This window comes from Cyprinodon variegatus, unplaced genomic scaffold (assembly GCF_000732505.1).
Source record: "Cyprinodon variegatus isolate N-32 unplaced genomic scaffold, C_variegatus-1.0 Scaffold221, whole genome shotgun sequence".
Classification (NCBI taxonomy): Eukaryota; Metazoa; Chordata; class Actinopteri; order Cyprinodontiformes; family Cyprinodontidae; genus Cyprinodon; species Cyprinodon variegatus.
Genome location: NW_015150674.1, coordinates 799,076 through 825,520, shown reverse-complemented (window position 1 = coordinate 825,520; position 26,445 = coordinate 799,076). Strand labels below are relative to the sequence as shown.

Here is a 26,445-nt window from a genome sequence, read left to right as displayed (position 1 = left end):
TGGCTGAAATTTAAGGACAGATTCTAATATATCTGCAGTGTGGGGACTATAAATCTGATAAATTTTTTTATTGCTGTTTTGCACAATATGCTTAACTAAGTATTTTTTGTTGTTGAATATTAGAGATTTTGCAGATATATATTTTTTATACATGCATTATTTAGATTTACTTATATATTTCTACCCCTTTTATAGAATAGAAAATCCCCTTATTGGCCCACAATGGGAAATTTACAGCAGCAGAAAGATTATTAAAAATGGTCACACAAATGTGGACCTTAGAAAAATGTCTAACAATAGGGAAGAGTTAAAATATAAACAATGCAATTCTGTAAAGTGTTTTAACAATATAAAGCTGGAGAATAAATAACCAATATGCAGCTATGGACATTTTTACAGTAATGGATATTTGAAAATAGCAGCGACATCAGATGTGCAAAATGACAGCAGCATGTTATTTAACTGAAGGTTTTTCTATCATTACATTTGATTTTATTTGTTCATGCTCCTGGTGATTGGCACCTTTATTCCACTCTGGATTCTTGTGAGTGTAGTCTTTGTTCACTTTATAATAAAAAATAAATAAATAAGCAAACAGTTTTAAAAACTTCGGTTGTCTTTTTTTTAATTCCTGCTTTGTGTGTCAGCTTTCACGGTTGCTAAGCAACAGAGCATACGGCGGTAAAACCCGTCGAAGGGTAGACCTGTTCGAATTCACAGCCAAAACTCTTCCGGTCTCCTTATTTTCACAGACTCCGAAGGATCCTACGGTGGCCGGGAAGTGCAAACCAACAATACAAAATCTGAAACACTTTTACAAATCTTGAAACAAATTTACATTTCAGCTAGAAGTGCAAACCAACAATACAAAATCTGAAACACTTTTACAAATCTTGAAACAAATTTACATTTCAGAAAACAAATTTACAACAAACGAAACACTTTTACAAATCTCGACCGCGTCCTTGGAGGATGCAGCCCAGGATTTCGAACAGAGCCTTTGTTTTCATTGTTTGGATTCCTGCCTAGTTTCTGGTTTGTTTGGACTTTTTTCATGTTTGATTTTTTTTATTTTTTTATTCCTGCTTCAGCTGTTTATCTGTTAACATTTCATTAAACCAACAACAAACTCACCTCTGCCTCCCGGCTCTGCATTTGGGTCCTCAAACCACAACCAAATCCTGACAGGTACAGCTTTTGCTTCCCTGTGGATAACAAAGCTCCATTGCAGTTTGAGCCACCATTTTAGTGTATTTCTGGAGTTTATTCCCACTTGGCTGTATTTTCATCTCTGAGACAGGGAACCTGTGTCAGCTTCTTGATAAAGATGAATGTGGTGAATTCAGTTATCTACAAGTTTTCTCTAAGACTTGTGAAGGTCAGCAGTTCTCTTCCTTATATCCTGGCTGATTTTATTTGAACAAGTTTTTTATGTTTTGTTTTTTTTTACACTCAAATGTTTCTGTAAATGAAGCTATCAGAAACAGAATCATGTAGGGCTGGGTGATATGGACCTAAATTTCTTTTTTTTTTGGTACTAGCACAATAAAGATACAAGTAATCTTAGCTCCACAGTCATGAATTTTACTCTTAAAAACTACAAATTTGAAATATGCTTCTTTATGACACCTGTTACATAAAGAAATGTGATTTATATCACTAAATATCCCATTGTAACAACATAAAATCATATTTTCCAATGGAGCAAATGAAAGAAATGGAAGAAAAATAGTAGAAATAATTTTTTTGTTTGTTTTTCATGATAAATAATCGTAATTTATCATTTAGACAATAACTCAAAATGCTTATTTTGACTATAGATTCATAACTATAAACAATGGATACCAGCCTTCTGATATAATGTTTTAAAAAAAAAAAAAAACAGAATATGTATCTAGTTTTATTAGTTTGTAAATGTCTGACTGCTCATTGATGAATGCCGAGTTGAAGGGTTTCTCTCACCTTGCACAAAAAAATAAGGGGCATCTTCCACTACATTTTCATACAGCAGCACAATGCAAATAATCTGGAATAGAAACAATTGGATATTTTACAAGCTAACAGAATCTGTACAGACCTATGCTTATTTCAACACAAATCCATCAAACCATTTTGTTTGCTCTGAAGACAGAAACTGGGCCATGCTTTCTCATCTTTCTGAAGAGATTCTAAGAATTGGCTGTCTTCCATTCCTGTTTAAGTTTAAAATGTTCTATTATTTTGTGTGCCAAGAAAACAAGTGGATGTGAAGAGCAGACAGAAAAAAGATTAAGCAGCCACAGGCATTCCTCTTCCTCAACCAAGCACTAAAGGAAAACTGCTAGTGACTTAAAGTCTGTTCTCCAGTCTGCAGCACCTCAGCCTCTCATGGTTCATGTTAGATTGTTTTCTTCTTGGTTTACTGTGGATCTGATGCCCTCTGAAGGGTCCTTATCCTCATCTGCTCGAACGAGTCGAAGTCCTTTCTATCGTCTTTTCTCAAGCATCAGGAGCAGGATGCCTTGAAGAAGAATTTTTGCGCAAATACCACAATCTCTGCTCTTCAATCCAACTTGTATAGCAGCAACACAAATAGTAAGAAATTTGAAGGAAGTCATCTAAATGAATACCAGCAAGATCTTGGCAGATATTTTTGTGTAGGTTGCAAAACATGGAGGAAAGAAAAGAGGAAATAAATAATTTCTTTAAATTATTCTAGGTGTAGAAAATACTAAAATCAAATTCCATGTTTTTTCAAGCTGGTAAAAACCCTGTGCATTCATTTATGGACCATATAATAGTTTTTGTGATCCTCTACTGCAGTCCAAGAATGGTATAAATTTGGACCAACACCAGATAATTATTATAACTTTATTGTACTAAGAATTTTCTTTTCTGATTTAATCTCCCAATTTCTTAAATGGCTAAAATTTGGAATTACTGAGTGCACCACTGGCACCACTTTATTTAAGGTCATGCTGTTTGCTATGCATAGAATAAATATGGAGCCTTCCTGCGCTGGTATGTTTCGCCATGGCCCATATGTACTTGACTTCTAAAGTAGTAATTCTGTAAAAATAGAACTAAGAATGCACTGTAGAGATGGATAGCCCCCTGTATCCAACTGACTTGTTCTCACCCATTCATTAAACTTCACTTAAGACAGTAAATTGTTCAAAGACTGGAAACAGAAAGGTAGGAACCATTTTGTGGTAAGCTTCTCTACAAATGGGGACTAGAAAGCTGATACACAACTATTGAGTACTGTGAAAGAAGTTCAGATGTGTAAACTCAACATGTGAAACTGTGCAGACTAACACTACCAAGACTTGGTTAAGAAATAAAACCTAAAAACAATACTGTGCTGGACATTGTTGCTTCAGAAATGGTTCTATAATTAATGCAGTTAAAAAGCTAATTGCTCACTCTGATTAATAAGACTTTGTAGGGCTGCAATTGCAATTACAGTAAAATCTGAATTCAACAAAACACAATTTACAAATTAAGGAAGCTCTTAATTTTTTTTCTTACATTACATTTCAATCTGAAAAACTCACATGAAGAGAAAAGACAATTAGGAGAAATGTATTGATACAATTACTTTGTTGTTGGTGCTCAGACCTTGGCAGGAAACATAGCGCTGAATTTTGATAGATATGCGTGAACAGGAGCAAAGAATAGGGCTGTTTCCCCCCCAGGCCTGAAACTAGTGGTGGAGTGGAGATAGATGAAGTTGGTCAGTCTGTAGACTGCTGGTTAGTGAGACGGTCTGCTGAGCTTTATGGGGAGATCCAGTGGACTGCGTGAGCTGATACTAGAGCTTCACTCAGGGACCTGGAAGATGGAAGTCCAGCTGGATAACACAGGTTGAGAGAACCTGTCCATGATGAGCAAGCATGGAGCGACAGTGGAGAGGAAAAACTCCCCGTTGGGAAGAAACCTCTGGCAGAACCAGGCTCAACATGGCGGTCTTCTGCCGGACTGGTTAAGATGAGACAGGGGACATAGTAAGAGTTTGGGAGGAATGACACTGATGAAGCTTTAGCTACGATGGTGGAGGAGGGGCTGGAGGTGGGTTGAAATGGGGTCATCTGAATGAAGTCACACAGCGCATCCGCCGCCTGCGCACAGGAGCAGACAGGCGCGTATCGGAGGCCTTTTAAGAGGAACTATGGATGCCGATTGGCTTTCTTGGAGGTGTGGTTCAAAGCTGATTGGCTGTGTCGCAGGTGGATGTAGGAGAGCAATCAGTTTCTTCAGTTTAACTTCTGCATGGGTTCCATTTAACAAGAGTGTCAATAATAAGCTTATAAGTAGAAATAAGTTTATTTTTCACACAAAGGTTACACTAAAGTCCCGAAACAATAGACTCTAGAAAAAAATGTCTTTATGGTCATGAAAAACTCAAACTCTGGAGCGAAACATCTACAACCTTGTGGTTAGTGCAGAGGAAAGTCAGAAAGACAAGATTGGTTGCAAATAAACTTTAGCCCTATATCTTTACATTTAGATGCATCTTTAGCATTTGTTTTTTCTTGCTATTTAAAATAAAATATTTGCTACTATTTGCTTTTTGAATACATGTTGTGTATTAGCGATGTTATGAAATAATGTTAGAAGTACTTTTACAAATTGTTTAAAAGTTGGTTAGGAAGTACTTTTGTAGATTTTAAGGATAGACATAGTTTGTCAGAAAGGATGATTTTTGATTAAAAAAAAATTTATTGAAGATTGGTGATCTTTAGTAATCAATAGACTGACTTATTTACTATAGCTATGTGGATGTCTATCCCTTTAAAGTAGAAATAAACACAGAAATAACTCAACAGTGATGTCAAATGAAAGAGAATTATGTTAAATTAAGCACTTTAAAGCATGTCTCTTCTGTCTTCAGACTGCCTGTGTGCAATGCTGCTTCCTCCTTAACACAGGTCCAGGGGCTCTGAATTTTTGGATAGCGACATCAACACACAACACTGCAGCCTGTGCTGCAACACACAGGGACTGTTTATTTTTATATTTTGACCGATTTTGCATATATGTGTGTGTGCATCTGTTGGTATCCACAGCATAAATCTGTTCCCCCACCTCAGATTCAGAAAAAATAGCAGATCCTCCTTTTGCATCATATCAACACCATCTTTAGTACCTCACTGGAATACATAATATGACCTTTGGAGAAAGATTTTTATTTAACCAGTTACAAATCATTACTAAAAGATATGTTTATTGGTTGATTGATTTTCTGGGGAGAACACATTTGGAAGATATTTCCCTACTGATCTATAATTCCATTGACACAAACTGTTCCTTTACTTTTAATACTGACCACCCATCTACTTAAATATAACTAATTCAAATTAATAACCATAATTGAAATGATAATTGTGGTTTGCATCCATGGCACCCCTCTTGACGGCTTGATTAGACAGCTGACCCTTCAGACTAAAAAACTATGGCCTGTTTGTCAGTTAGATCATCATTGATCGAGGTGATTCACTTGTGATTCATGGTTTATTATTTGGGAATCCTTTCACTGTTCTGATAGGGATGGTTTTTATCTACACAGAACTTTATGTAGTCAGTCACAAACTCAGTCATTGCACTGCTGTCCTCTCTATGTGGGTGACACAGTGTACCCCAGTCTGTAGCCTCAAAACAACCCTGCAGGGCTTCAGCTTCCTGTTATCGTCTTCTTGCAGTTCTTTTTAATGCAGGTTGTCTCTTAAAAGGTGGCCTATATGCTGAGGAGAGAAAAACAAGATTGTGATCTGATTTCCCAAGAGGAGCTCTTACTTCGGAGATGTAGTAGTCATTGACATTTGCATAAAACAAGTCCAAAGTTTTTGTTTTATCTTGTAAATTAGCTGATAAACTGCCAGCTGCTGTGTAGCAGAGAGTGTGGCGAGTTCTTTAAAATCATATTCAATCAGTTATTCTTCTCCACAAGCTCCTGTTCAGTTGATGATCAAAAGGATAATTTGCAACAAAAACCTAATTTTCCTTAAGATTGGTCAATAAGGGAGTAGTTTCTCTTAAAAACTTCTTAAATGTTAATGGAAATTTTTGGAATACTTAACGAACCTTAATAAGCATAGCCTTAGGTTTAATAAAATGTGCAAAACCATACTTAAAAGCAGTTGATTAATGTCCACATGTTTAAATTCATCACATTTTCTTACCCTTTCGAAATAAATATTCATGGGATATAGGCTACTTGTTAATAAATGTATGGCTTAATAATTAATAATTTAGTCTTTTAATGAAACCTATTCCATTCAGTTGTTATAAATAAGGAACTTTTATGGGAAAAAAAAACACATTTAGTCACCAACAATAACATTTACTTTATATTTATTAAATGGCCTATTTCTCCAACAAGTAAAGAAAATTTATTTAAAATACCAAATCCATCCATTAATCTACTCCAGTTTATTCCGTCAGCATCACGGTGGATGGTGCCTATCTCCAGCAGTCTATGGGCGACAGGCAGGGTACACCCTGGACAGGTCGCAGTCTGTCACAGGCCAATCCAAATACATGTAGGAAATTTTAAAGAATATATTTAAGTAGCAGAACAGAAGAACGGAAAAGATCTTCTTTATTTCCTGTCTGTCTTTGGAAGTATTTGAAGACTTTATGAAGTAGGATTAGGGTGGTGATTGATATAACATTAAACCTTAATAGAAATGCCTACCTCACTTTTCAATCTAGAAATATTTATAGTTTTCCTTTATTGATATATTAAAGTTTTTCATAGCTAAATGTGCCCAGCTTCAGTGTTAGGAATGCCTTTTCACCATGTTTCCCATCTGTCCTTACATAACTCTCTAATTCAGCTGAATATGGAACTGGTGAGAAGTTACGGACGAGGAAAGATGACCACAATAAGGAAGAAAAGGGAACTGAGCTTTATGAAGATACAAAAACAGGTTTATAAAGAAGAAAGGAAGGAAGTCAATTTAGAGGAAGTTTGAGTCATGCAAATGTTAACATTTAAAACCAGCACAGCTGAGACCTCTGACCTTAAATTTGGACAAGTCAGCTGTTCTACTGGGTGATGTCAGTCTTAGTCAGAGAGACACTGCAGATAAAGTCATTGTCTTTGTGAATGGAGAGACACAGAGATGCATGCTTTTTGGTACGAGTCTAGTTAGCTCTTCCTGAGAATGCGTCAGAGGAACATACCGTATCTCTGCATTGCTGTCATGTAAGCAAAGGCTTTTTAAAATAGCATTTAGCAGTCTTATTTACAGTGTCTTGAAAAACTTTCAATACCAAATGAACTTTTTAATAATTTCACACAGTACAACCACATATTTTTGTGAATTTATGTGAAGGAATTGGACAATGAAATCTGAAGAAATGGGGATTCATGTTTGTGCAACAGTACAGCTTTTACTCTGATAACCCTCAATGATGAAATTAAACACAAACTGCCTTCAAAAGTCACCTTATTAATAGCTGTCCTGTAAATAAGTTTTATTCCAGAATAATGTCATGAAGTGGTGACTTCAGCTATGAAAGAACAGTACGCTTTGGTTTGAAAAAGCTTGAAATGAATATTTTCTGATTCTAAACATCAAAATTAATATTTTCTGATTCTAAACTCTACGTGTGGAACATTATCCTTAACGCAGCACATTCAACTGTTTCTTGACTTTTATATAGTATTAACATAAGTGAACTTTTCAAAGAATGTGTCGATATCCAAACCATCTTTAAAATTTCTCTATTTGCATCTTTGAAAGTCCTTCCCAGTTATATCTAGCTGCCCTTTTCCTTGTACAGAAGTCCAAATCAATAGTAAACAGTTTAGGGTATTGGTAGACATACATCACTTTTCTATTTAAATTATTGTAAAAAAAAAATATATATAATCTTCAAATAGGTTTCAAACAGGCCAGCATGCTAAAATAGTCTAAAAATGAAGTTTTCTATTATTTCAAGTGTTGGTGTAGTCTTCACCGCACCAGATTTTCTCCTTCTCTATGGGAGTCGCTGAAGTCATTCTATGGATCCTAAAGAGTCTTGATTAAAATAGAATTATATAAAGGATTATTTATTGAAAGCTTCAACAAGATTATAAATATTAGATTAGGAGAAAAAAAAAAAACTCTTGAAGGAACAGAAAGTTTCAGCATATCTACAAATCCGGTAAAAGATCTGCTACTAACTTTTATAGAAACTACTTCTAGCAGTTTTACGTCTACGTGACTATGACTGGCAGGGGTGGATTTAGGAAATTTAGGGCCTGAGGCAAAGACAGGCAGGGGGCCCTCTGAACTGAGAAGACAACACATAAAACAGACCCATCATACAGGTACAAAAAAGTTTATAGAATAGACATACATAATTTGTTTTATGTTTTGTCCCTCTCCTTCGTCTTCTTTTCTTGTTCTTTTTCTCTGTTTTGTACTCAGCTGACTCTTCAGGCTGTCCCAAAAGGAAAGATTTTTTCCAAGCACTAAGGTCACAGCTGAATCCTCCTGTTTCCAAAAGGGCGACGGCAAAACTAAATAACACATTCCTTCTTAGCACTGTAGGCAAGCCATGATCTGCTTATCTGTTCTCCATTTTCATTTTTATGAAATAATAGCTGCATGAATCATGATAGCATACAAGAGAGAGGAGAGCAAGAGACGGGGTTATGATTCTACTTGCTCTGGAGAGCAGTTTGGTGCTTTTATATGTTGTTGTCAAAGTCTCTAGTAGCAAAAAAGAAGTCGCTAGATTTGGCGCTAGCCGCTATTTTGAAATAAAAGTGCTAGAGGGGTCTGAAAAGTCGCTAAATATAGCGACAAAAGCGCTAAGTTGGCAACAGTGCTCTTTCCATCGTTTGTTTTCTGCTGTCTGTTTGGACCTTTCTGAACATTTGTAGCAAATGGACTGATCCACTGTGGTGGACACTGAAGGGTGGGGGGGCATGAGACACTTAATATTACCGTATAAGCATTCTGATGGCATTTTAGCAAAAGGATTTTTTATCAAAAACATAATTAATGTGCACAAATAAGGAATAGCTGTATTAACGAAACATGTAAACATAGTTTATGGGGCTCCCAGGAACTTGGAGCCCTAGGCAACTGCCTAATGGTAAACCCCCCCCGATGACTATAACAGACCTGCAGCAATCTGATAGTCTTCCGGAACCTATGTACCATTAAAATTGCCAGTAAATCAAAGAAATCTGTTTCAAGAACAATTTATATTTAATTACAAAATAGAGCAGGATTGTATTTTCTACGTTAACCTCAAACTAACAATAGTTTGTCAAACTCATGCCTAATAAAAAACAATAAAGATCAACCTCTAATACAAACGTCCTTTATTAATATTTTTAACCTCTTCTGAACATAGAAAACGTCGAAGCGGATTCAAAATCTGTACAAGTTAGCTACTGAATAGCATTTCAGGTAAGAGGATTTCCTTAGTATACATAAACATTCTAATTTAGATGGATCTCTGCTCCTCTTGGAGGCTTCAAGTGGCCACAGGTCTTCTGGAGTTAAAGACTTTGATTCCGTTTTGCACAGATGACCGAGCATATTTAGTGAGCAGGGCTCCGGTGGTCTGCTTCTCTCCACAAAGGTCTCTGGTTATATAGAAGAAAATAAACAATATATATATTTAAATAAACCACAAAGGAAAGAGAAAAGAACAATAAAATCCATAAATAAATAACTGATTTTATAATATTTGTCCAACAGAAACCACTGACTGTATGTATGGTGTGATGTCGTCCTCTGTCCACTTCTCTCTGAGTGAGAAGAGGTGATTGAAGCGCTCCACTGTGTCCTCTGGGAGATCTTCCACTCTCAGCAGGCTGATGGTTTCTGGGCGGGAAGTTCGATCCACTAAAGCGACTCCCTGGAGGAATAATAAAATCAGCAATCACAGAAGTCAGGAAGTTCTCCTCGAACTCCTCTAATACAGCAATATGTGAGAGAAAAATAAAAAGTAAAGTTCACAACATGACAAATAAAACAGTATGTCTTCTAGAAAGGTTACCAGCAAAAAGCATCCTTTTTTTGTAAATTTACAACTAAATGAACCTCAACAATTCTTTGCACAAATGAGACCAAAGACCACAATCAGAGACCATTAAAGTTCAGGCTATATTCAATCACCTTTAGCTGCTCCAGTCTCGTGCTCATGCCCTCTGGCACACTCTGCTGCCAGACGTCCTGAAACTCCTTCAGGTTAAATTTGATGGCGTTCTGCAGCAGCATTAGCGCCAGGCCCCGACACACCTTATCCTCGTGCAACGCATAGAACACCTTGTCTGTGCAGACGAAATACAGCAGGAATAAAACCCAACATGATGGTGGAGGGATGAAATGAAATTAAATGCTTCAGTCTCTGCATTTCCACAAACTCCTTACCGTTTTCAGTGTAGCGTTTTCCATAGCAGTTCAAACAGTGCTCAATCATCTCCCTGCAAACAAAGACACCGTTATGACTCGTGTTTGGAGATTATAAACCTTACAGCACGCACTAAGACAGCTTTCACTAAAGAGAAAAATGTCAACAATCTTGACAACAACTTTAAAAATGTCAACAATCTTAGTTTCCTTACCGGGGCTCCAGAGGAGCCAGCTCCTCCAGACTGCTTTGAAGGGGGACCTTGTCGAAGGACCATGACTCAGAATCCACCAGCTGGGTCAGGTGACCCAGAAGCTTCATCTCATAGTCGAAGTCCAGAACACGCCAGTATCCTGAAAGACACATTCTAGGTATATAATTCCCAACAAAAGAATGTAAACACTCACACGCCTCACTGCAAACATTCCACATAAGACATCAGTGTTTACCATCTATCTGGCAGGCGTGGATGGTCTCCAAGTGGACCTTTAATTCCTCCTCACTGGCCTGTATACGATCCAATAGATCCTCCATTGTGTACTGTGTCAAAAGAAGAACGATTTACCGACAGCTGGAAAAACAGTTAGGATCTCCCCTTAGAGATATTTAATCAAAACCATAATTTCACCCTGTTCTCCTTGTTTTCCTCTTGCCCCCCTAAAGCAGGTCCTTCATAAGGATTCTCCATTAAAAGCCTCTTCAGCTTCTTCAGTTTGGGTCTCTGTTTCCTCAGCTCCCAGTAACTATTGCAGAAACCCCAGATCTGAGACAGAAGAATGAGAAGGACAGTAAGTAGCTGGGTATGGATATATTACTCAAATATTATTCTATTTTAGTAATTGAACAAAAAAACATATATAGGAATATCGCACAAGATTTCAGGTGTATATTTTGGTAGATGATGGTATCTGAACTATTATGATGGCTAAAAGTTGAGTAGAAGGAAAAAAGTGGGTAAAAAAGTGCAGGGAGAGCTACAATCTTTAGAAAGATCTATGTAATAAGTAGTTTCACTTTTGGAAACTAAATGAATGTGCTATTATTTCTATGTCTGTATGTGTAACAGAGAACCTGGATTATGTTGCTAAAACCTACTTGAGGTGATATTTTAAATACCTGAGCGTGCACCACGTGAGAGCCGTCCTGGCTGCTGGTTAGTTGGTCTGGTGTTTTGCAGCCGGGTACAAACAGCAGCAGGTTGGATGTGTCGGCTATTTTCAGGTCGTAGGTCTTGTTGCTGCTACAAAGCACGGCACGCTCATCTTTATCCCCTCGGATTACAAGACTAGGTACAAGAAAATATTGGTTTAGGTTGGTTTGATCACTTCTATGTATATTTGATGATCTTGTGTGTTTATATGTTTAACCAACATTTTTATGTGGAGGTTAGACAAAAACCAATGCTATGGTTAAAATATAAGAAAATACCTTTGTAGCAGAAATTAAATCAGAATCAGAAATAGAATAGAGAGTGCCTTTATTGTACCATAATGGGGAAATTGTGGTGTTGCAGCAGCAAAAGGTTATAGCAAAAGTGCTCACACAAAGTGTATAGAAATAACAGAATAAGTAAGAAAATAAACAAATAAGTACTGTACTGAACACTGTTTTACGATATAAATACTTTGTATATGGAAAGTAAATGATCAATAATCAGCTGTGCACATTTTTACAGTAATGGATGTGTGATGAATAGCAGCAACATCAGATGTGCAAAATGACAGCAGCATGTTATTTAACTGACTAAGACAGAAAATGAGCAAAAATCAGCATGAATGAAACAACTTATTAAGGAACAGTGATGGTTATAGAGTCTTACAGCTGCTGGGAGGAAGGATCTGTGATAACCTTTCCTGGTGCAAATAAATAATATGCAAATAAAGAGGAAAAAAGCATTACAAAAATATATGCATTGTTAAAAAAACAAAACAAAGGGATTATCCCTCATATAACACATCCAGGATCTGAATGATAGAAATACTATCATTTGTTCTGTACAAAGCTGAATGTGCAATGGAAATCAAATGTATTAATTAATGGAGGCCTGGATTTTGAGTCACACACAAAATTAAAGTGGGGAAACTTCCTGAAATTCTAAATAAAGCAGTTCAAAGCTTTGTTTACAAAGTTATTCCTAAGCAGCTCACCTTTCTCCAGCTTCTATGTGTTTGCACAGCGTCTCATCCAGCTCCATCAGGCAGTAATCTGCAGATGAAACGTTGTCTCCAAATGATAAACACTGGATAGTTGGGAGTAAATCCTCCTCCTTCAGTTTGGCGATCTCTAACGTGGCCTGTACCTCCTCTAAGGTCCTCATTTTCTCTTAGAGCTTAGTTGCAGCCTGGAAAAAACTAAGAAATTCACGGTTTTTGATGGAGTCTGTTAAAATTCCCCGCGCTCTCTTTCAGTCGCAGACAGGAAGTGAGATAATAAACACTACCGGGGTTATGGTTTGGTTTGACCGCCAGAGGGCGCTGATGCTTTTTGAACGAATAGCACACGCTTTAACTGGAACAAAAACATACATTCTTCTTCTTCTTGGACTTATTGGCGGTTTGCAACAAACATTTAGTAGCATTATGGCTTCCTCAAAATATCTAATAAATTAATATTTTCCTTAATACATTCAAACTCTCTCCTCATATGTCTTCTCTTGCTTTCATATTTATGACATTCCAGTATAACATATTTTATTGTTTCATATTTTACACAGTAATCACATTTGCCAGTAGTATGCTTTTGAATTTTGAAAAGTGTATAATTAAGTCCTGTATGCCCAAATTCTTACCTTGTTATCACTCTCTCCTCCTTTCTATTTCATCTTCCATTTCTTCTTTTTCCTACTATCTTCTGAATTTTATAAAACCATCTTCCTGTTTTTTCTTCATCCCACTTATTTTGCCATATTTCCACCAGTTTTTCTTTAATAATACTCTTTCCCTCCGATTTACTTGTTTTAACGGTAAAATTAATGGGATTTTGAATTGCTCTCTTTGCCATTTTATCTGCCCTCTCGTTTCCTTCTACCCCAATATGTGCTAGACCCACACAAATACAATCAAACCCCTATTTTTTTTATTGTGAATAATGTATGAAATACATCTACTATCTGATTGATTATATTTTAAACTTAATAATGCAGAGCTTGAATCTGAACAAATTACTGTTTTTAATGGTTTTATATCCAAAACATACATTTAATAAAACCTAACAAATTATGGAACAGTAGGATTTAAGAGAATTATTGTGCTGTATACTGGATAAAAGTCTTCCCAGGTTTCAACAAATAAAATGAAATTTCTGCAGCACAGTTCAACAGAAAACAAACAAATCTCACAAAGAAACAATAAATTAAGTGGCAAATTAACACGGTACATATGTGTGCACACCCTTAAACTAATGTTTGCCTTCATTCAGCTTTACTTTTCATTACAATGTAAATTCTCATCATTTTCTAGGCCTGCATGCCAAAAAGTATCCATATTGTTCAGTTTGTGATGGCATTATTTGCACACATCTCTTCTCAGATTACTAAACAGATTTTCTGATAGATTTAGATCTAGATTCCGTCCCCTAATTTTTTTTTAAGAAAAATAAAATATCTTTTTTTACTTCAACTTTCCTTCAGACACCTGGAATTTAGAATAGAAATGACTGGTGTGTAGAGCTTTTCATGGCTTTATTCAGGAAGGATCTATCCAGAGCAGGAGTCAACACCAGATTTGACCTTGAGTAATGTATGTACTTTAAGAGATGTGTAATATAGTTTTATCTGGTTAATAAGATTTTCTAAAATAAAAGAATAATAAACTCTAAACATTTTTGACAGGGAGTTTTAACTAAGAGCTTACATGTGTCTTAAAAGGTGTTTTTTTGATTTTTTTCTCCTTCCACAAATTTGTAACTAACTTTGTAATTAACTGAAACTATACACAATAAATTAGCTGTGTGTTATTTTAGGTCAGTTATTACATTTATTTATTTATTCATAAATGTTTTTAATTAATTCATTCATTTCGTCTGTCTCTCTATCTATTGCCTTATTTGATTTCAGCAGGGGTGTATACACTTTTTAAAACCTTGACAATTTGAGAATCATAATAAATAAAACATTTTAGATAGCTTGCTTTTCTCCTAATTTTTACAATGATAAAACTACGTAATTGCACCCCCCCTTTTTTTTTGCTTTAAACATTGTGAGGCTCAGATAAATATTGTGTTGTAGCAGGAACCAATGCATACGGGAAACGTTTTTATCCGTCACAATTTGTTAGACGGACTGCGTCTCACATTGCACTGGCAGGTCAAATGTTTTGAGGATGCGTGCATAGCATCGTAAGAAATGTCAAGTTTTTCCAGATCGGCTCAGGTAATTCATCCTAAGCATTAGCGCTGTGTTTATTAAAATCTTGTTTGAAGGTCTTGTAGGTAGAATGAAGGGGTTCAGCTGAGCGGTGCTAAAGAAAAAGGCACAGAGCTAGCAGATGCTAACAAACCAACACTGGCTTTTTTGTTGGTGACATAAGTGAAATCACGCCTCTATTAGATAAAACGCTTTTAATTTAATGTTACTGCTGAGCTGTTTTCCAGCGAGTATGAAAATACTTAAAAAAAAATCTTTCTAGAGTGTTTCACTGTTTATATACTAAGAAGTAAAAACGAAACGTCTAACTGCAGATATCAACTAAATGAGGGTTTATAAGGAGGGTCCATTATATTTGTGTTTTTACTTGTTGGAAACTACTAAACAAGTAAATAATGGTTTTAAAAATAAAATGGAAACATTGCTTATTATAAACTAAATGCTGAGAAGTGTATAAACCAACATGGCGAAAAAGAAGATAAAATCTAAAATATTGTATCTGTTTCATTTCTGCCTGGTTAGTTTAAGAGTTAAGTGTAATAAGAAAAAATATTGCTATTGAAGTTAGTCTGAAAGTTATCATAGCAGGAACATTGTGGCCACTTTCAGGAAACTGTATAAACCTAGACGAATAGGATTAACTAAGAATATTGGGTTTAAAGTAAAATAATCTGAAAATAAATCCAGAATATAGTAGATGGACCCATTTAAAAGTTCTGCAGTGTGTTGTCTGTGTTTTCTTACTTGTTGCAGAAATTGATTCAATCCACATTGTCTTAATTTTTTTGTATTTATTGCCTTAAAGGGTGTTTATAACAAAGGTCATTGTCTAAATCAGGCCTCAACCTGGTCCTTGAGGTCTGGTGTCCTGCATCTGTTAGGCGTGTCTCCCAGTCAAATAATCTGGTCATTCGAAGAACTCTGGAGAACTGGACTTCATTCCAAGGAAGCAATTTAGCAATTTGATTCAGGTGTGGAACAAGGGACACATCTAATTATGCAGGACACCAGAACTCAAGGACTTGAAAAGAGGAAACCTGGTCTTCAGTTTTGTCCAGTTCTTCTGTCTTCATTTTGGCCTCTTGCTCCTCCACAGCAATGGGCCACCTTCGCCCGTTCGTGGTTCCTCATCGATGCCAGGATGCAGCCGCCCGGCAAGATCGCGACCATGTGTTCAGTCAGACTGCAGGGGAAACACAAGCCGATCTATCATGCTCTCAGTGAGTAAGAGCTCTGTTAGGGGAATCTTACATAGGCTGCATCTGCAAAGCTAAAAAAAACTCTCACAATATTTACACTGTTTGATTTTCCTCTGTGAAATACAAAAAAATCCAACCAAATTTATTTGTTTGAAGAAGCCACAAGGTGGCAGCAGTGGATCAATTTTCAAAAATAGCTTTGCTCTCTGTACCTCAACTGATTTTATTGATCTGTATGTAATGTATAATTCATTGTAGACCAGGAAGTGTTTTCTTTATGATGGAAACCTTGTATGTCTAAAACCATTCTTTTATTGTACATTTTTCTATTTTGCTCTATTTGCTGTTTTGATGTGTTTCTGTTGTTTTGCTATTTTTTCTGTTTTTCTTTTTTTCTTTTTTTCGTGCATTCGGTCATAAAGTTTATTTGAATTCTATAAATCAAGGTTTTCTGCTCAACAGCAATGATGAACTGCACGGCAGCATTCTATACCAAGCTATTGTAGTATCTAGGCTAGAGCTGTCAGTCTGGTAAAGAATCTGGTCGTTATTTGAAATTGTAAAGGCTAACTTTTTTTTGTGCAGCATAAATTAGACTAAAACCAACCAAAACCATCACATATTGTAATGACTAAATTGTGACTAATAATAATAATAATAATAATAGTTTTTGTCCTGAATTCTAAGATTAAATCTAAGATGGCTGTCTAAAACAGCACTTTGGATGGCTAAATAACTCTTGCAATCTATTTTATAAAAAAAAGGCAAAATTAATTTCCAAAAATAGAACTAGTTTTAGTGTAAAATCGATCCCATTTAAAGCTTTGGTCACAGAAGCATCTGCTTATATCAGTCTCGGTGAGTTTGAATATTTAGTTTTGAACCAGCTGACAATAATCAGCCAGAGAAACAAACCAACAAACTCTGTGAACTGTTTACAGGTGACTGTGGGGATCATGTAGTGGTAATAAACAGCAAACACATTGCTTTCTCTGGGAACAAATGGGAGCAGAAAGTCTACTCGTCACACACTGGGTGAGTTATTCTTATCCTTCTCTCTTTTGTTTCCTGTTTTTCTTTTTATGCTTGTACTCTTATTTTGTTCTTCCTCTTTATTCCATGACCTTTATTTTAATCATCTTGCTGTTTTTAATTTTCTACTTCAATTTCATCTGTGTAAACAAACCTTTTTGAACTTGAACACGTAGTTTTTTTATGATTTAGAGTTCTTTTTTCCGGGTGGATCACCTAATAAGTGGTCCTTCTAATTGTCAATTATTCCGGTGATATGTTTACATAAGGCCGTCCTACGTGCTCATCCCCATCTTCACTTAACGGTGGTTAGTCTGACATAGTGGAAAAATTGCAAATCCTCTTTTGAAAAGTAAGCTTGTATGATCGATGCAAACAGCAACTTTTAAAACGGAGCGAGCACGAGGAGAAATGGGCTGATGCACGCTCTCACACGCGTTTAATAGCCATTCCCTTTTGGGAGCGGGTACAAGGTTGTGCATCTGCATTTTTTTAAGGTGGAGAGGGCGGGTCTTTTCAAAAATTCGCAAATATCCTCCACAATACCTTTTAAACAGATTAATTATCATAGAAATGTTCAGACTTTTCACTGAACTCCACAGCATGACTGTTTATAATTTGTTTAATTTTCTTGGTTTATGGCGTTTTGAAAATGTACACAGATTAATTATGAAATGTTTGCTGCAATGATTTCTTGAAATATAAATGTAACGGATGAGAAAGTTGCTGTTAAAAGTTGTTTCTATAGTATTTAATGTTTTTCTCTTGGAGAATACAGCACCACTCAAACTGTTTTGTTTGATTTATTTATTTCTTTTGTAATGCACTGTTAGACCTCAGTTCATGTTTAATATAACTCATCCAATATGGTGAATGGGCCTATTGGAGAAACAACTTCTACTTCCTTTTTTAACAATTTTGTGCACAACAAAATAAAAGTAGGGGACTGTCAACATGTAGCACACAGCCCACAGTTATTTGCCGTCTTCAGCTTTCCATAAACGGGAAACACATTCTGCAGGATTTATAGAGCATGTTGAAGAGCAGTTGATTTACACATTTCAAGAAAGTCTTTGAAGATAATACTGAAAACATGGTGCTGAGCTTTTATGGTGGTAACAGCAGCGGTGGCAACGGCCCTAGTGGTGGATTAACATACAATTCCTATACAAACAGCACGATGAAACGGCCAGCGGTGCTAGTAGATAGAAATGAGATGTTGTCAAACGGCAGCACAACATGTAGAGAGAGGAGCGGTGATCACTGAAGTTAAAACTATCTGAACTTTTCTATGAAATCGTGACACGTCAGCCTATCAGAGACTGTTTGTAGGTAAAGCTTTATTCACTTTTGAATACAGAGAAAATATTGTTAAAAAGAAGGGAGAAATAAGGAATGCTGTCATGAGGTCTTTAGGTGGCTTAAAAAAGCTGTTTTAATTCCTAGAAGGACTAGGGAAGCAAACTAAAGAACTAAACTTCTTCTAACTTTGTACTTATGCGAACTTCTAAAGAGCGATTAGTTGCATAGATCTTTATTTGGGGGGTAAAAGGTCAAGAAACACTTGATATTTGTGCATGCAAACGTCAGAAAACTGCCTCATATCCTTCCATCTCATAATTACTGACCACTTTATGTTGGTATATCACAAACAATACCATTAAAGTAAATAGAAGTTGTTTTTATTTAAGGCTCTTTAAAAATTTTCAGCTGCGTGTGTTAAAGCTGACGGATTTGTCATCTTTTCAAAGGTATCCGGGAGGATTCAAGCAAGTCACAGCTGCTCAGCTTCATCACAAGGACCCAAAAGCTGTAAGCTGCGCCTCTAACTTCTAATGCTTGTCTGATGCGGATTGAATTCTAGGCAATCAGAAATGTCAGCATAGGATACCTTGCACCACCTTCTTTTTCCTATTCGGCTTTGCAGATTTAAGCCTCACACATAGATTAGTACAATATCAACATGTGGCGGACGCTAAGCTGAGGTGGCATTCTCTGATCTGACACTCAGCCCTTTTTTCAGTCTGGCTGCTCTTGCATATTATTAAGCATTGCAGGGGGGGATGGGATTAGATGGTAGTGGATTTATAATGGAGACTTTTGGTATTTTCTGAAACTCAGTAATTTTAGAGGCTAATACTGGAGATGCAGGTTCTTCTGCATAATCATGATTCCAGGATTATGCTCAGAGTTGTTAAACAACACCTCACAATTGGTCTTACGTTAATAAACGTACAAAGTATATTCAGCACACCATTAGGAACTTCTACCTCCCCTTGTTCTACACATGGGAACTATAATTTGAAATGTTCTGTTCTTGAAACTTTTCCCCATTAGGGGTTGAAATATTACAAACCAGCCTTAGATGAATCTAGAGTCTGGTATTCAGAGGGACTTATGAGCTGTCAGGAATATGATTCCTGACAGCTCATTTAGCAGTAAATTAGGTCAATGTTGGAGCAAAAGGAGGAAACGGGTTTTTTTCCCCCTTTATCTATTTGACTTTATGCTTTAAGGCTCATGAAGCCACGGCGGTAAAGATGCTGTGAATGTTCATGGAATTTTCTTTAGTTTTCTTGTGTCCATTAGAGCTGAGCAATATATTGAATATCACTATTGGGATCTATTAATAAAAAACTTGCTTGGATGCAACATTTTGAAGGGCTTAATATTCTCATTGTACAGTATATTTGGCCAAATGATTGAGTTTTATTTCCACACCTAATCCAGAGCTTAGTGACTGAGTCGCCATGACAATAGAAAAGGGGGGAGGAGGGTAGGATATGTGGGTTAATCACGTTTGTATCCCATCGCTATAATCAGCCGTATCCCTGTTGCTTCGCTAAACGTGGGCAGCTCCACCGCGCTCTGCATGGCACATAGCGGGCTGGTACGTTTGAACTTAGTTCTGTAAGAAAGATAAATCCTGCTGTGATGAAACGTTTGCCCATCACTCTAAGATTAAAGATTCTACATGAATAATCTCAGATTTTCATTCAGTATATTGTCTTAAAGAGCTGAGCATCAAACCTGTCTATACCTTGAAACGCCGACTACATTTTATTGCTGCTGTTTAGTTTTATGAAATAAACAATAATTCTCAAAAAGGTTATTAGAGTGTTAGAATAATAATCAACCTTTTAAAAGAAGTGGGAATGCTGGACCTAATTTACTAGAACTATTCCCAAAAAATGTTGCTCAGATTAATCTGAGCCGCTTCTCTAAACGTTGCTCCTCGTCCTAATTTGATACCAGCCCCCCCACCCAGCTGCAGCATCAGCCCCTCAGTGAGATCTACTGCTAGCTTCCCCACATGTAGCTAGTGTAAGCAAATAAGAAACTCATAAAAATTGCTCCTGTCCAGCGGGACACATTGGGATCAGGTGAACGACCTGTTCCGTCCTCCGGTCTGTAGTTGACGGCCTCAGAGGAGGCAGTGAGTCGACTGCTGGCTCTGCTGCTGCTGCAGGTTTCAGGCGGGGAGTCCTACCGGTGATTTAGCTGCAGTGAAATTTGGAGCGAAGTGGGAGACATGGAGGAGGAAAGGAGAAGAGCTTGTCAGCACTGTCCAATATCTCTTCCCAGAATCCGTCCTGTGACTTTTTAGAGGCCAAGAAAGGAAGAACACAGACATGTTGATCTGAAGGAGAAATTTTGTAGAGTTGCCGTCTATTTCATGGTTTGGATTTTTTTTCTCTTCCCTTTGCAGATTGTGCGGTTAGCAGTTTATGGGATGCTTCCTCGAAATTTGCAGCGACGCACAATGATGCAACGATTGCACATCTTCCCAGAGGATGTAAGTGGACAACACAGACACTGGGAGGTTATTCTAAGATATACGACTATTTACAGAAACCCCTCTTTTAACCAATAGTTCATTTAAAACATGCAAACATGATGGTTGCCTTTAGTTTCTTCAATTTCAACCTCTACTTCTAAATATTTTCACAACCTCCATTTTAGTTTCACAGCCAGCATCTTCAGGTAAACTGAATGGATCACCTGAAGCAGGCATTTTAAAGCTCTTATAGGTTTGTTCTCATTATACCTTCTGCAAAAATCTCTTAGCAGTCTGATCAGAATCAAAAGTGAGCAGAAAATTAGTTGTGCTCTGCTGAGCTAAGCTGGGATGTAGCTAAAGAGACTAATTACATCCCTCTGGGGGTTGTGTGAACCAGAATAGAGCTGCAAGCAAGTTAACTGCTATTCTGGGCAGTAGGAGCTACATGCAGGTTTCAATGTCTGGATTTTTTTTTTTTACTCTGCAAGAGCATGGAAAATAAAAAATTAGGTTGGAGGATAAATATTTTCAAATACAAATTTGTTCTCTATACTATTAACAGTTGTATGCACGCATGCATGCAGTGTGTTTCCATACTGAGTAAAACATGCAGCTGCGAGTCCTTCAGAAAACACTGTAATCAGTTTAGTATTGAGTTGGTGAGAAGAGGTGGATTTAAAGAGGCTGCTGAATTTCTGGGTCCTTCAAACGGTTTAACTGATCTGTGTTTTTATTCATTGAAATAATGTTTATCAGAAAAGCAAAATCCTGTTATTTCCAAAAATGTGACAGCAGAACATTGAATGTGGGTTTTGCATGAATATTGCAGGAAATGAGAGAATTTAGCAGCCAAATTTATGTTGTTTGTTTTTTTTTATTTCTATACCTTTTTTTTTTTTTTGGGAGTTTGGAGTTTTTTGATCACTGCTTTTGAATTCTAGTCTGGGCTCTTTCCTGCTCCTTAAATGAACTGCAGCCATACCCGTCTGCAGTGAATAACAATGAGACGTTTACACTAGAGACACTAGAGACTAATGCTGTCTTTAGGTGTTGTGTAGAATATCTGATTTGCTTCTGTGGTTGAATTGATTGCCCTTTTCTTCCCTTCTTCTGGATGTTTCCTCCTCTGGGTTTTATAGCCTAAAACTTTGTCCCTCTCCTGTGTAGGAGTTGCCAGATGACATTCGGGCCAATCTGACAGAGGAGCTTCCTCAGCCCAGAGAAATTCCCAGGAAGCTCAGCGAGTACACCCAGGAGGAGATGGACGCCTTCCCCAGGCTGTGGATCCCGTATGTAGACGCCAGCAGTCATTCCATGCTTTTTAAAACTTTGCTCACTTAACAGTCAGGGATTTATTCTTGTCCTCCAAAGAACAGCAGCAGTGATCAAATGAACTTTGAAATAACCTGCGTCCCACTTAACAGTTGAATATAGGCGTGAACTTTGACTAGGCCTCTCTCACTTATAAAATATGCTTTTTACATGAACCATGCTGTTTAGGGCATGGATCTTTCTAGGTTGTTGTCTTTCTGAAATATTGAACTCACTTGACCTCAGTTTCAAGATTTGGCAGCTTTTAATTGTCTTTTCCTCAATTGTTACCCTTCATTTCCCACTAATGCAAGACTTTTTTTGTCTTATTAAATCCCAGGAAGTAAAATGTGCTCTAATTTGGATATAATTATGACCCCAAATTAAACAGAAATTTCCTGCTGGTAGATATTATTAATCGGAGTCATGACCGATTTATTTTGGACCAAGTAGAATATAGTAAATGACTTTAAATAGTTTTGAACACACAGGAAAGAGATGTCACTGTGGAGTAGGGCTGAAATAATCTATTGCTCTGATTGGAATAATCTATTATTGAAATAACAGGTTTAGCAAAGAATCGTTTAACTTTGGCTCTAAATTTGCTCACATTAGTTTGAAACAAAATTTTAGCCAAAACCGCAAAATGAAAACAACGTTAAGAGACACTATTACCATGTAGATTTTACCAGTATTACCATCAGATTACTTTCTAATGGGCAGAATCTGGGCAAAAGTATGATGGATGCAGGGCTTGTTCCACAGTAGACGCCATCAGCAACCAAACAAAAAGGAAAAAAAAGGGAAAAGGAATATTTCTGGAAGGCCTTATAGATTTTATGCATGCGTAGTATCAGGAGACTGGGACTTTCTCAGAGTTATTCTGCTCAGAGCTGTGCACCCCTGAACGGTCCAGGTGCTCTCACACATCCAGCTGTCTGCTGTTTTTGTCCTCCTAAGCAACGAATGCCTAAACAGATTCGTGTCAGGAAGCGTGCCAGCCACTGTCTTGTGGCCGGTTTGACTTGGATAGCGCTGCTCGCCAGCAGGATAACTGTTATATGCTGTTTTTGTATTTTAACCACAAACACATGTGGGTTGAGGAGTTGTCAGATGTGACGGGACATGCATAGAAAATAATGACTGACCATGGACTGCTGATGGCTTTATTTATAGGGATCCTGTTGTCCTCTGTGGCATAGCAATAAGCCTTTGTTTATGATGGTGTAGGTGCCCTTTGGGATTTCCAAAGCAGCTTCAAACTGAATGAAAGCTGATGCACAACAGCAGCTTGCTCAAAGAAGGGGAGTCTTCTCTGCAGCTTGGAAGCAGATATAATCAAATGTCACAAACACACACAGAAAATTTGGCTCTTCTCCCCTTCAGTCCCAACCGGGTTGGTTTACGGTTTGTGTGTCTAAGAGAGTCAGAACATCTGTTGCTCAGCATAATCATATTCATGGCTTTTCTGGCTCAAGTATTTTCAGGTTGGAGATGAGACTGACACTGCGACCTACGGCTGGCATCATAATGTCATGCTGTTGCCCCCCCAAACCCCCTGCATCTCCGTTCTAACGAGTTAGCAGAGAGGCCTCTCTGTTCGACCAGCCCACATGCAGACGTTACATTCATTAATCTGCTAATCCATCAATTTATCCGTCCTCCTGATGCTCATCCAGGTCAGGGTTCCTGCTCAGTTGCTTAGCACCCACATATTACATGAAAATCTAGACACTCTAGACGCAGGTGTTCTAAATAAATCATTTATAGGATGAATAAGTTGGATGACTTCATGTTATAGATGTGGAATAAGAATTGTAGCTACGGTAAAAGATGGGTCCTCTACCTTTTAGTGAATGATCATTAGTTAAATTAAAATGACCAGATTTTGCTTTGTTGCATGTAAATACCCATCTAATGCCCAACATATGGGGTATTTCTCCCTTCCTGGATTTATCTGTGTTTTCAGACACCTGTCTCTGGTATCCCAGTGAAGCAGACACAAATTGCGCCATCCTCAGGGGGCTTTCTGTTGGTTAGAATCAATTATTCTGATATCAACAGAGACATGAAGTACTGTACTGATCCCCTGCAGCTTTCAGCCTTGAACCGCAGTTTTCCAACCAATGAGATGTGATAATATAACCCTGGTTCACGTGGAGCAAAAGTCACATCTACCAATTCACTGCTGCTCTTTTTTATTTTTATTTTTTTTTTTAAATCAATTTTCTAGAGCAATCAATGTCTGCTGTGTGAAGATCAATGGAACACTTTTATTCAGATTTGGAAAAAAGGCAACTTTTACTATGAAAGGATGTAAATGTTCCAGAGCTTTTCCCCATTTTGTCACTTGTTATTACTGTTTTACACAGTTTATTTTATTTTTACTCCCTGCTGTTCAGAGGTTTGTTGGTTTGTTGGAGAACAAAGAGTTTTACAAAAAGGGCACAACTCTCAGCTTGGTTTTCTTTCGCTGACGTTTAAACTGAAAGAGCTTGAAAAGTTTATTTTTCCCTTCAGCTCATTTTGTTGGTCCATACCCCCCCACCCTAAAAATAACAAAAAATAAAAATATATACGTTGTATCAAAGCACAATGAAATGGTCAGTTTTGCAGCACTAATTTGTCAGTATTTGAAAATAAGCTGCCTATACATGTAGCTCAAAGATTTACTGTTATATTTAATCCAAAATTACTAAATTAAGTAAATTCATATCCATTTAGTTTATGTTTTGTCAGCATAATACTAATAATCAGAAAACAAACCCTTCCTTGCTGTCAGAGTGCGCGTTCAGTGTGATGAATGTGCCCTCGTTTCATTGGTTATTGTCTGTGCGTCGTCATCCTGCCGGCTCATGCGTTAGTTTCAGGTCGACCTGCGTGCCGCTGTCAAGGTCAAAGCAATCCTGGTTTATTTAGAGATATATCTCAGCCTAGTTAAAATTCACTCATACTCTGACTTAATCATATTACCCATCTGATGTGTGTGTGGGTGAGCGTGCGCACCAGCATGAGGGGCAACAGGCTTCAGGTCACAGAGGGCGATTCAGTCATTACCCTTCATATTCAACACTTAGTTAATATTCACTCTGAAAAATACTGAGGCAGAGGCGAGATGATTAGATGAGCCACCCCCTCTGTAAAACAAACGCACACCAGCAAGCACCCAGAGTCAAGATAAACATACTGCTGTGCTTGATAGCAGAGTTATTACAGCTTTCCCACTTTGTAACACAACCCATACAGCATCCTCCGATAACATCCGTCAGCTGCAATCTCTTAAAATTAAAGGGGAAGACGCGAAAGCAGGATGCTGCCTCTGAACTCATTTTGAAAGGAAAGAAGGAAAACTTGATAAAATCTGCCCAGTTTCTCATTTGTCACTTTTCTGTCGGTGTATTTCCTCCAACTTGCTTCTTAAACTAATGTGCTGCTTCTTTTTTTTCTCTTTTTTCTCTTTGCAGACCTGAAGACTACAAGATGAAATGAAATCAAAGTTCCCTGAAGCAACTAAAGCTGGATTTATTTAATATTAAACATAGAAAGCAGCAGGCTTTAACCATTAAATTGTTTTCATAAAAAAATCTGACTTCACCCTGTTGTGTAAATTTACAGAAAAGCTTTCTTTCTTTTCCAAAAACTTGCATCAAAGTCTGCCTGGACTCCCACCAATAAGCCGCATCTTCCATGCCAGCAGTAACAACCCGGCCCCCGTCGCTCTGTTTCTGTAGGGCCGCTCACAAAAGCTCCACCAGAGCGGTATTAGCCATGACGGAACCACAGCAGAGACGATTTATCCAGGAGCAGCTTGAGATTTCTCTGCGCCGCGTGGATCCGATCAGAGAAAATCCAATTCTGTGGGATCTGCTCTGACTATGCTGCCATGAATCGATCAGGCCTGAAACGTGACTCTGTTAGAGCAAGGTTTTGCTTTCTGGAGGTTTCACACCAAAAACTATTATCTTGTTACAGTAACGAGATCAACATGCTACAAAATGTTTTTCTGCTGTCTGAGTGCTGTTCAAGTGAACTGTAAAAAGAGACCAATAAACCATTTGTTCTTAAAAACAAAGTGTTTTTATAAATGCTGTAAAATATTTTTTATTGAACCAGGCTCTTGTAAAAGGTTATTTACTTAGACTTAAAATAGTTTTGTGGTTTTAAATAAAACAAAACAAAGTATACATTCAGTTGTAACTAAGGGTGTAACAGTGTATTTGTAAAGTAAAAAGTATTCACACCCCTTTAGGTTTTGCTCGTTAGTCTCAACCTTCAGTGAATATAATGTTGGAACTTTATAAAAGTTCCCCACAAGAGCAAACAATGCTTAATTTTATTGTTTTATGTTAACAAATCAGAGTGATGCGCGTTAGTATTCACCTCCGAGACCATAGTAGGTACACTGCAAACAATTG

At 37.3% G+C, this 26,445-nt stretch overlaps 2 protein-coding genes across 2 annotated transcripts; one reads left to right on the top strand and one right to left on the bottom strand.

Moving 5' to 3' along the window:
• Positions 1–9,194: 9,194 nt before the first annotated feature.
• dscc1 (DNA replication and sister chromatid cohesion 1) lies at positions 9,195–12,760 on the bottom strand. Its single transcript, XM_015380757.1, has 9 exons — positions 12,492–12,760; positions 11,461–11,629; positions 10,973–11,107; positions 10,794–10,884; positions 10,559–10,697; positions 10,365–10,417; positions 10,110–10,264; positions 9,701–9,849; positions 9,195–9,574 (listed from the first exon to the last, which is right to left on the bottom strand). Exons 1-9 carry the CDS (start codon positions 12,659–12,661, stop codon positions 9,463–9,465), a joined length of 1,173 nt encoding a protein of 390 aa, XP_015236243.1. The 5' UTR covers positions 12,662–12,760; the 3' UTR covers positions 9,195–9,462.
• Positions 12,761–14,686: 1,926 nt separating this feature from the next.
• Positions 14,687–26,095, top strand: mrpl13 (mitochondrial ribosomal protein L13). The gene is made up of 7 exons (XM_015380747.1): positions 14,687–14,713; positions 15,804–15,927; positions 16,848–16,941; positions 18,690–18,750; positions 20,648–20,734; positions 21,887–22,008; positions 25,495–26,095. The coding sequence occupies exons 1-7, from the start codon at positions 14,687–14,689 to the stop codon at positions 25,517–25,519; spliced, it is 540 nt and encodes a 179-aa protein (XP_015236233.1). The 3' UTR covers positions 25,520–26,095.
• The last annotated feature ends 350 nt before the right edge of the window (positions 26,096–26,445 follow it).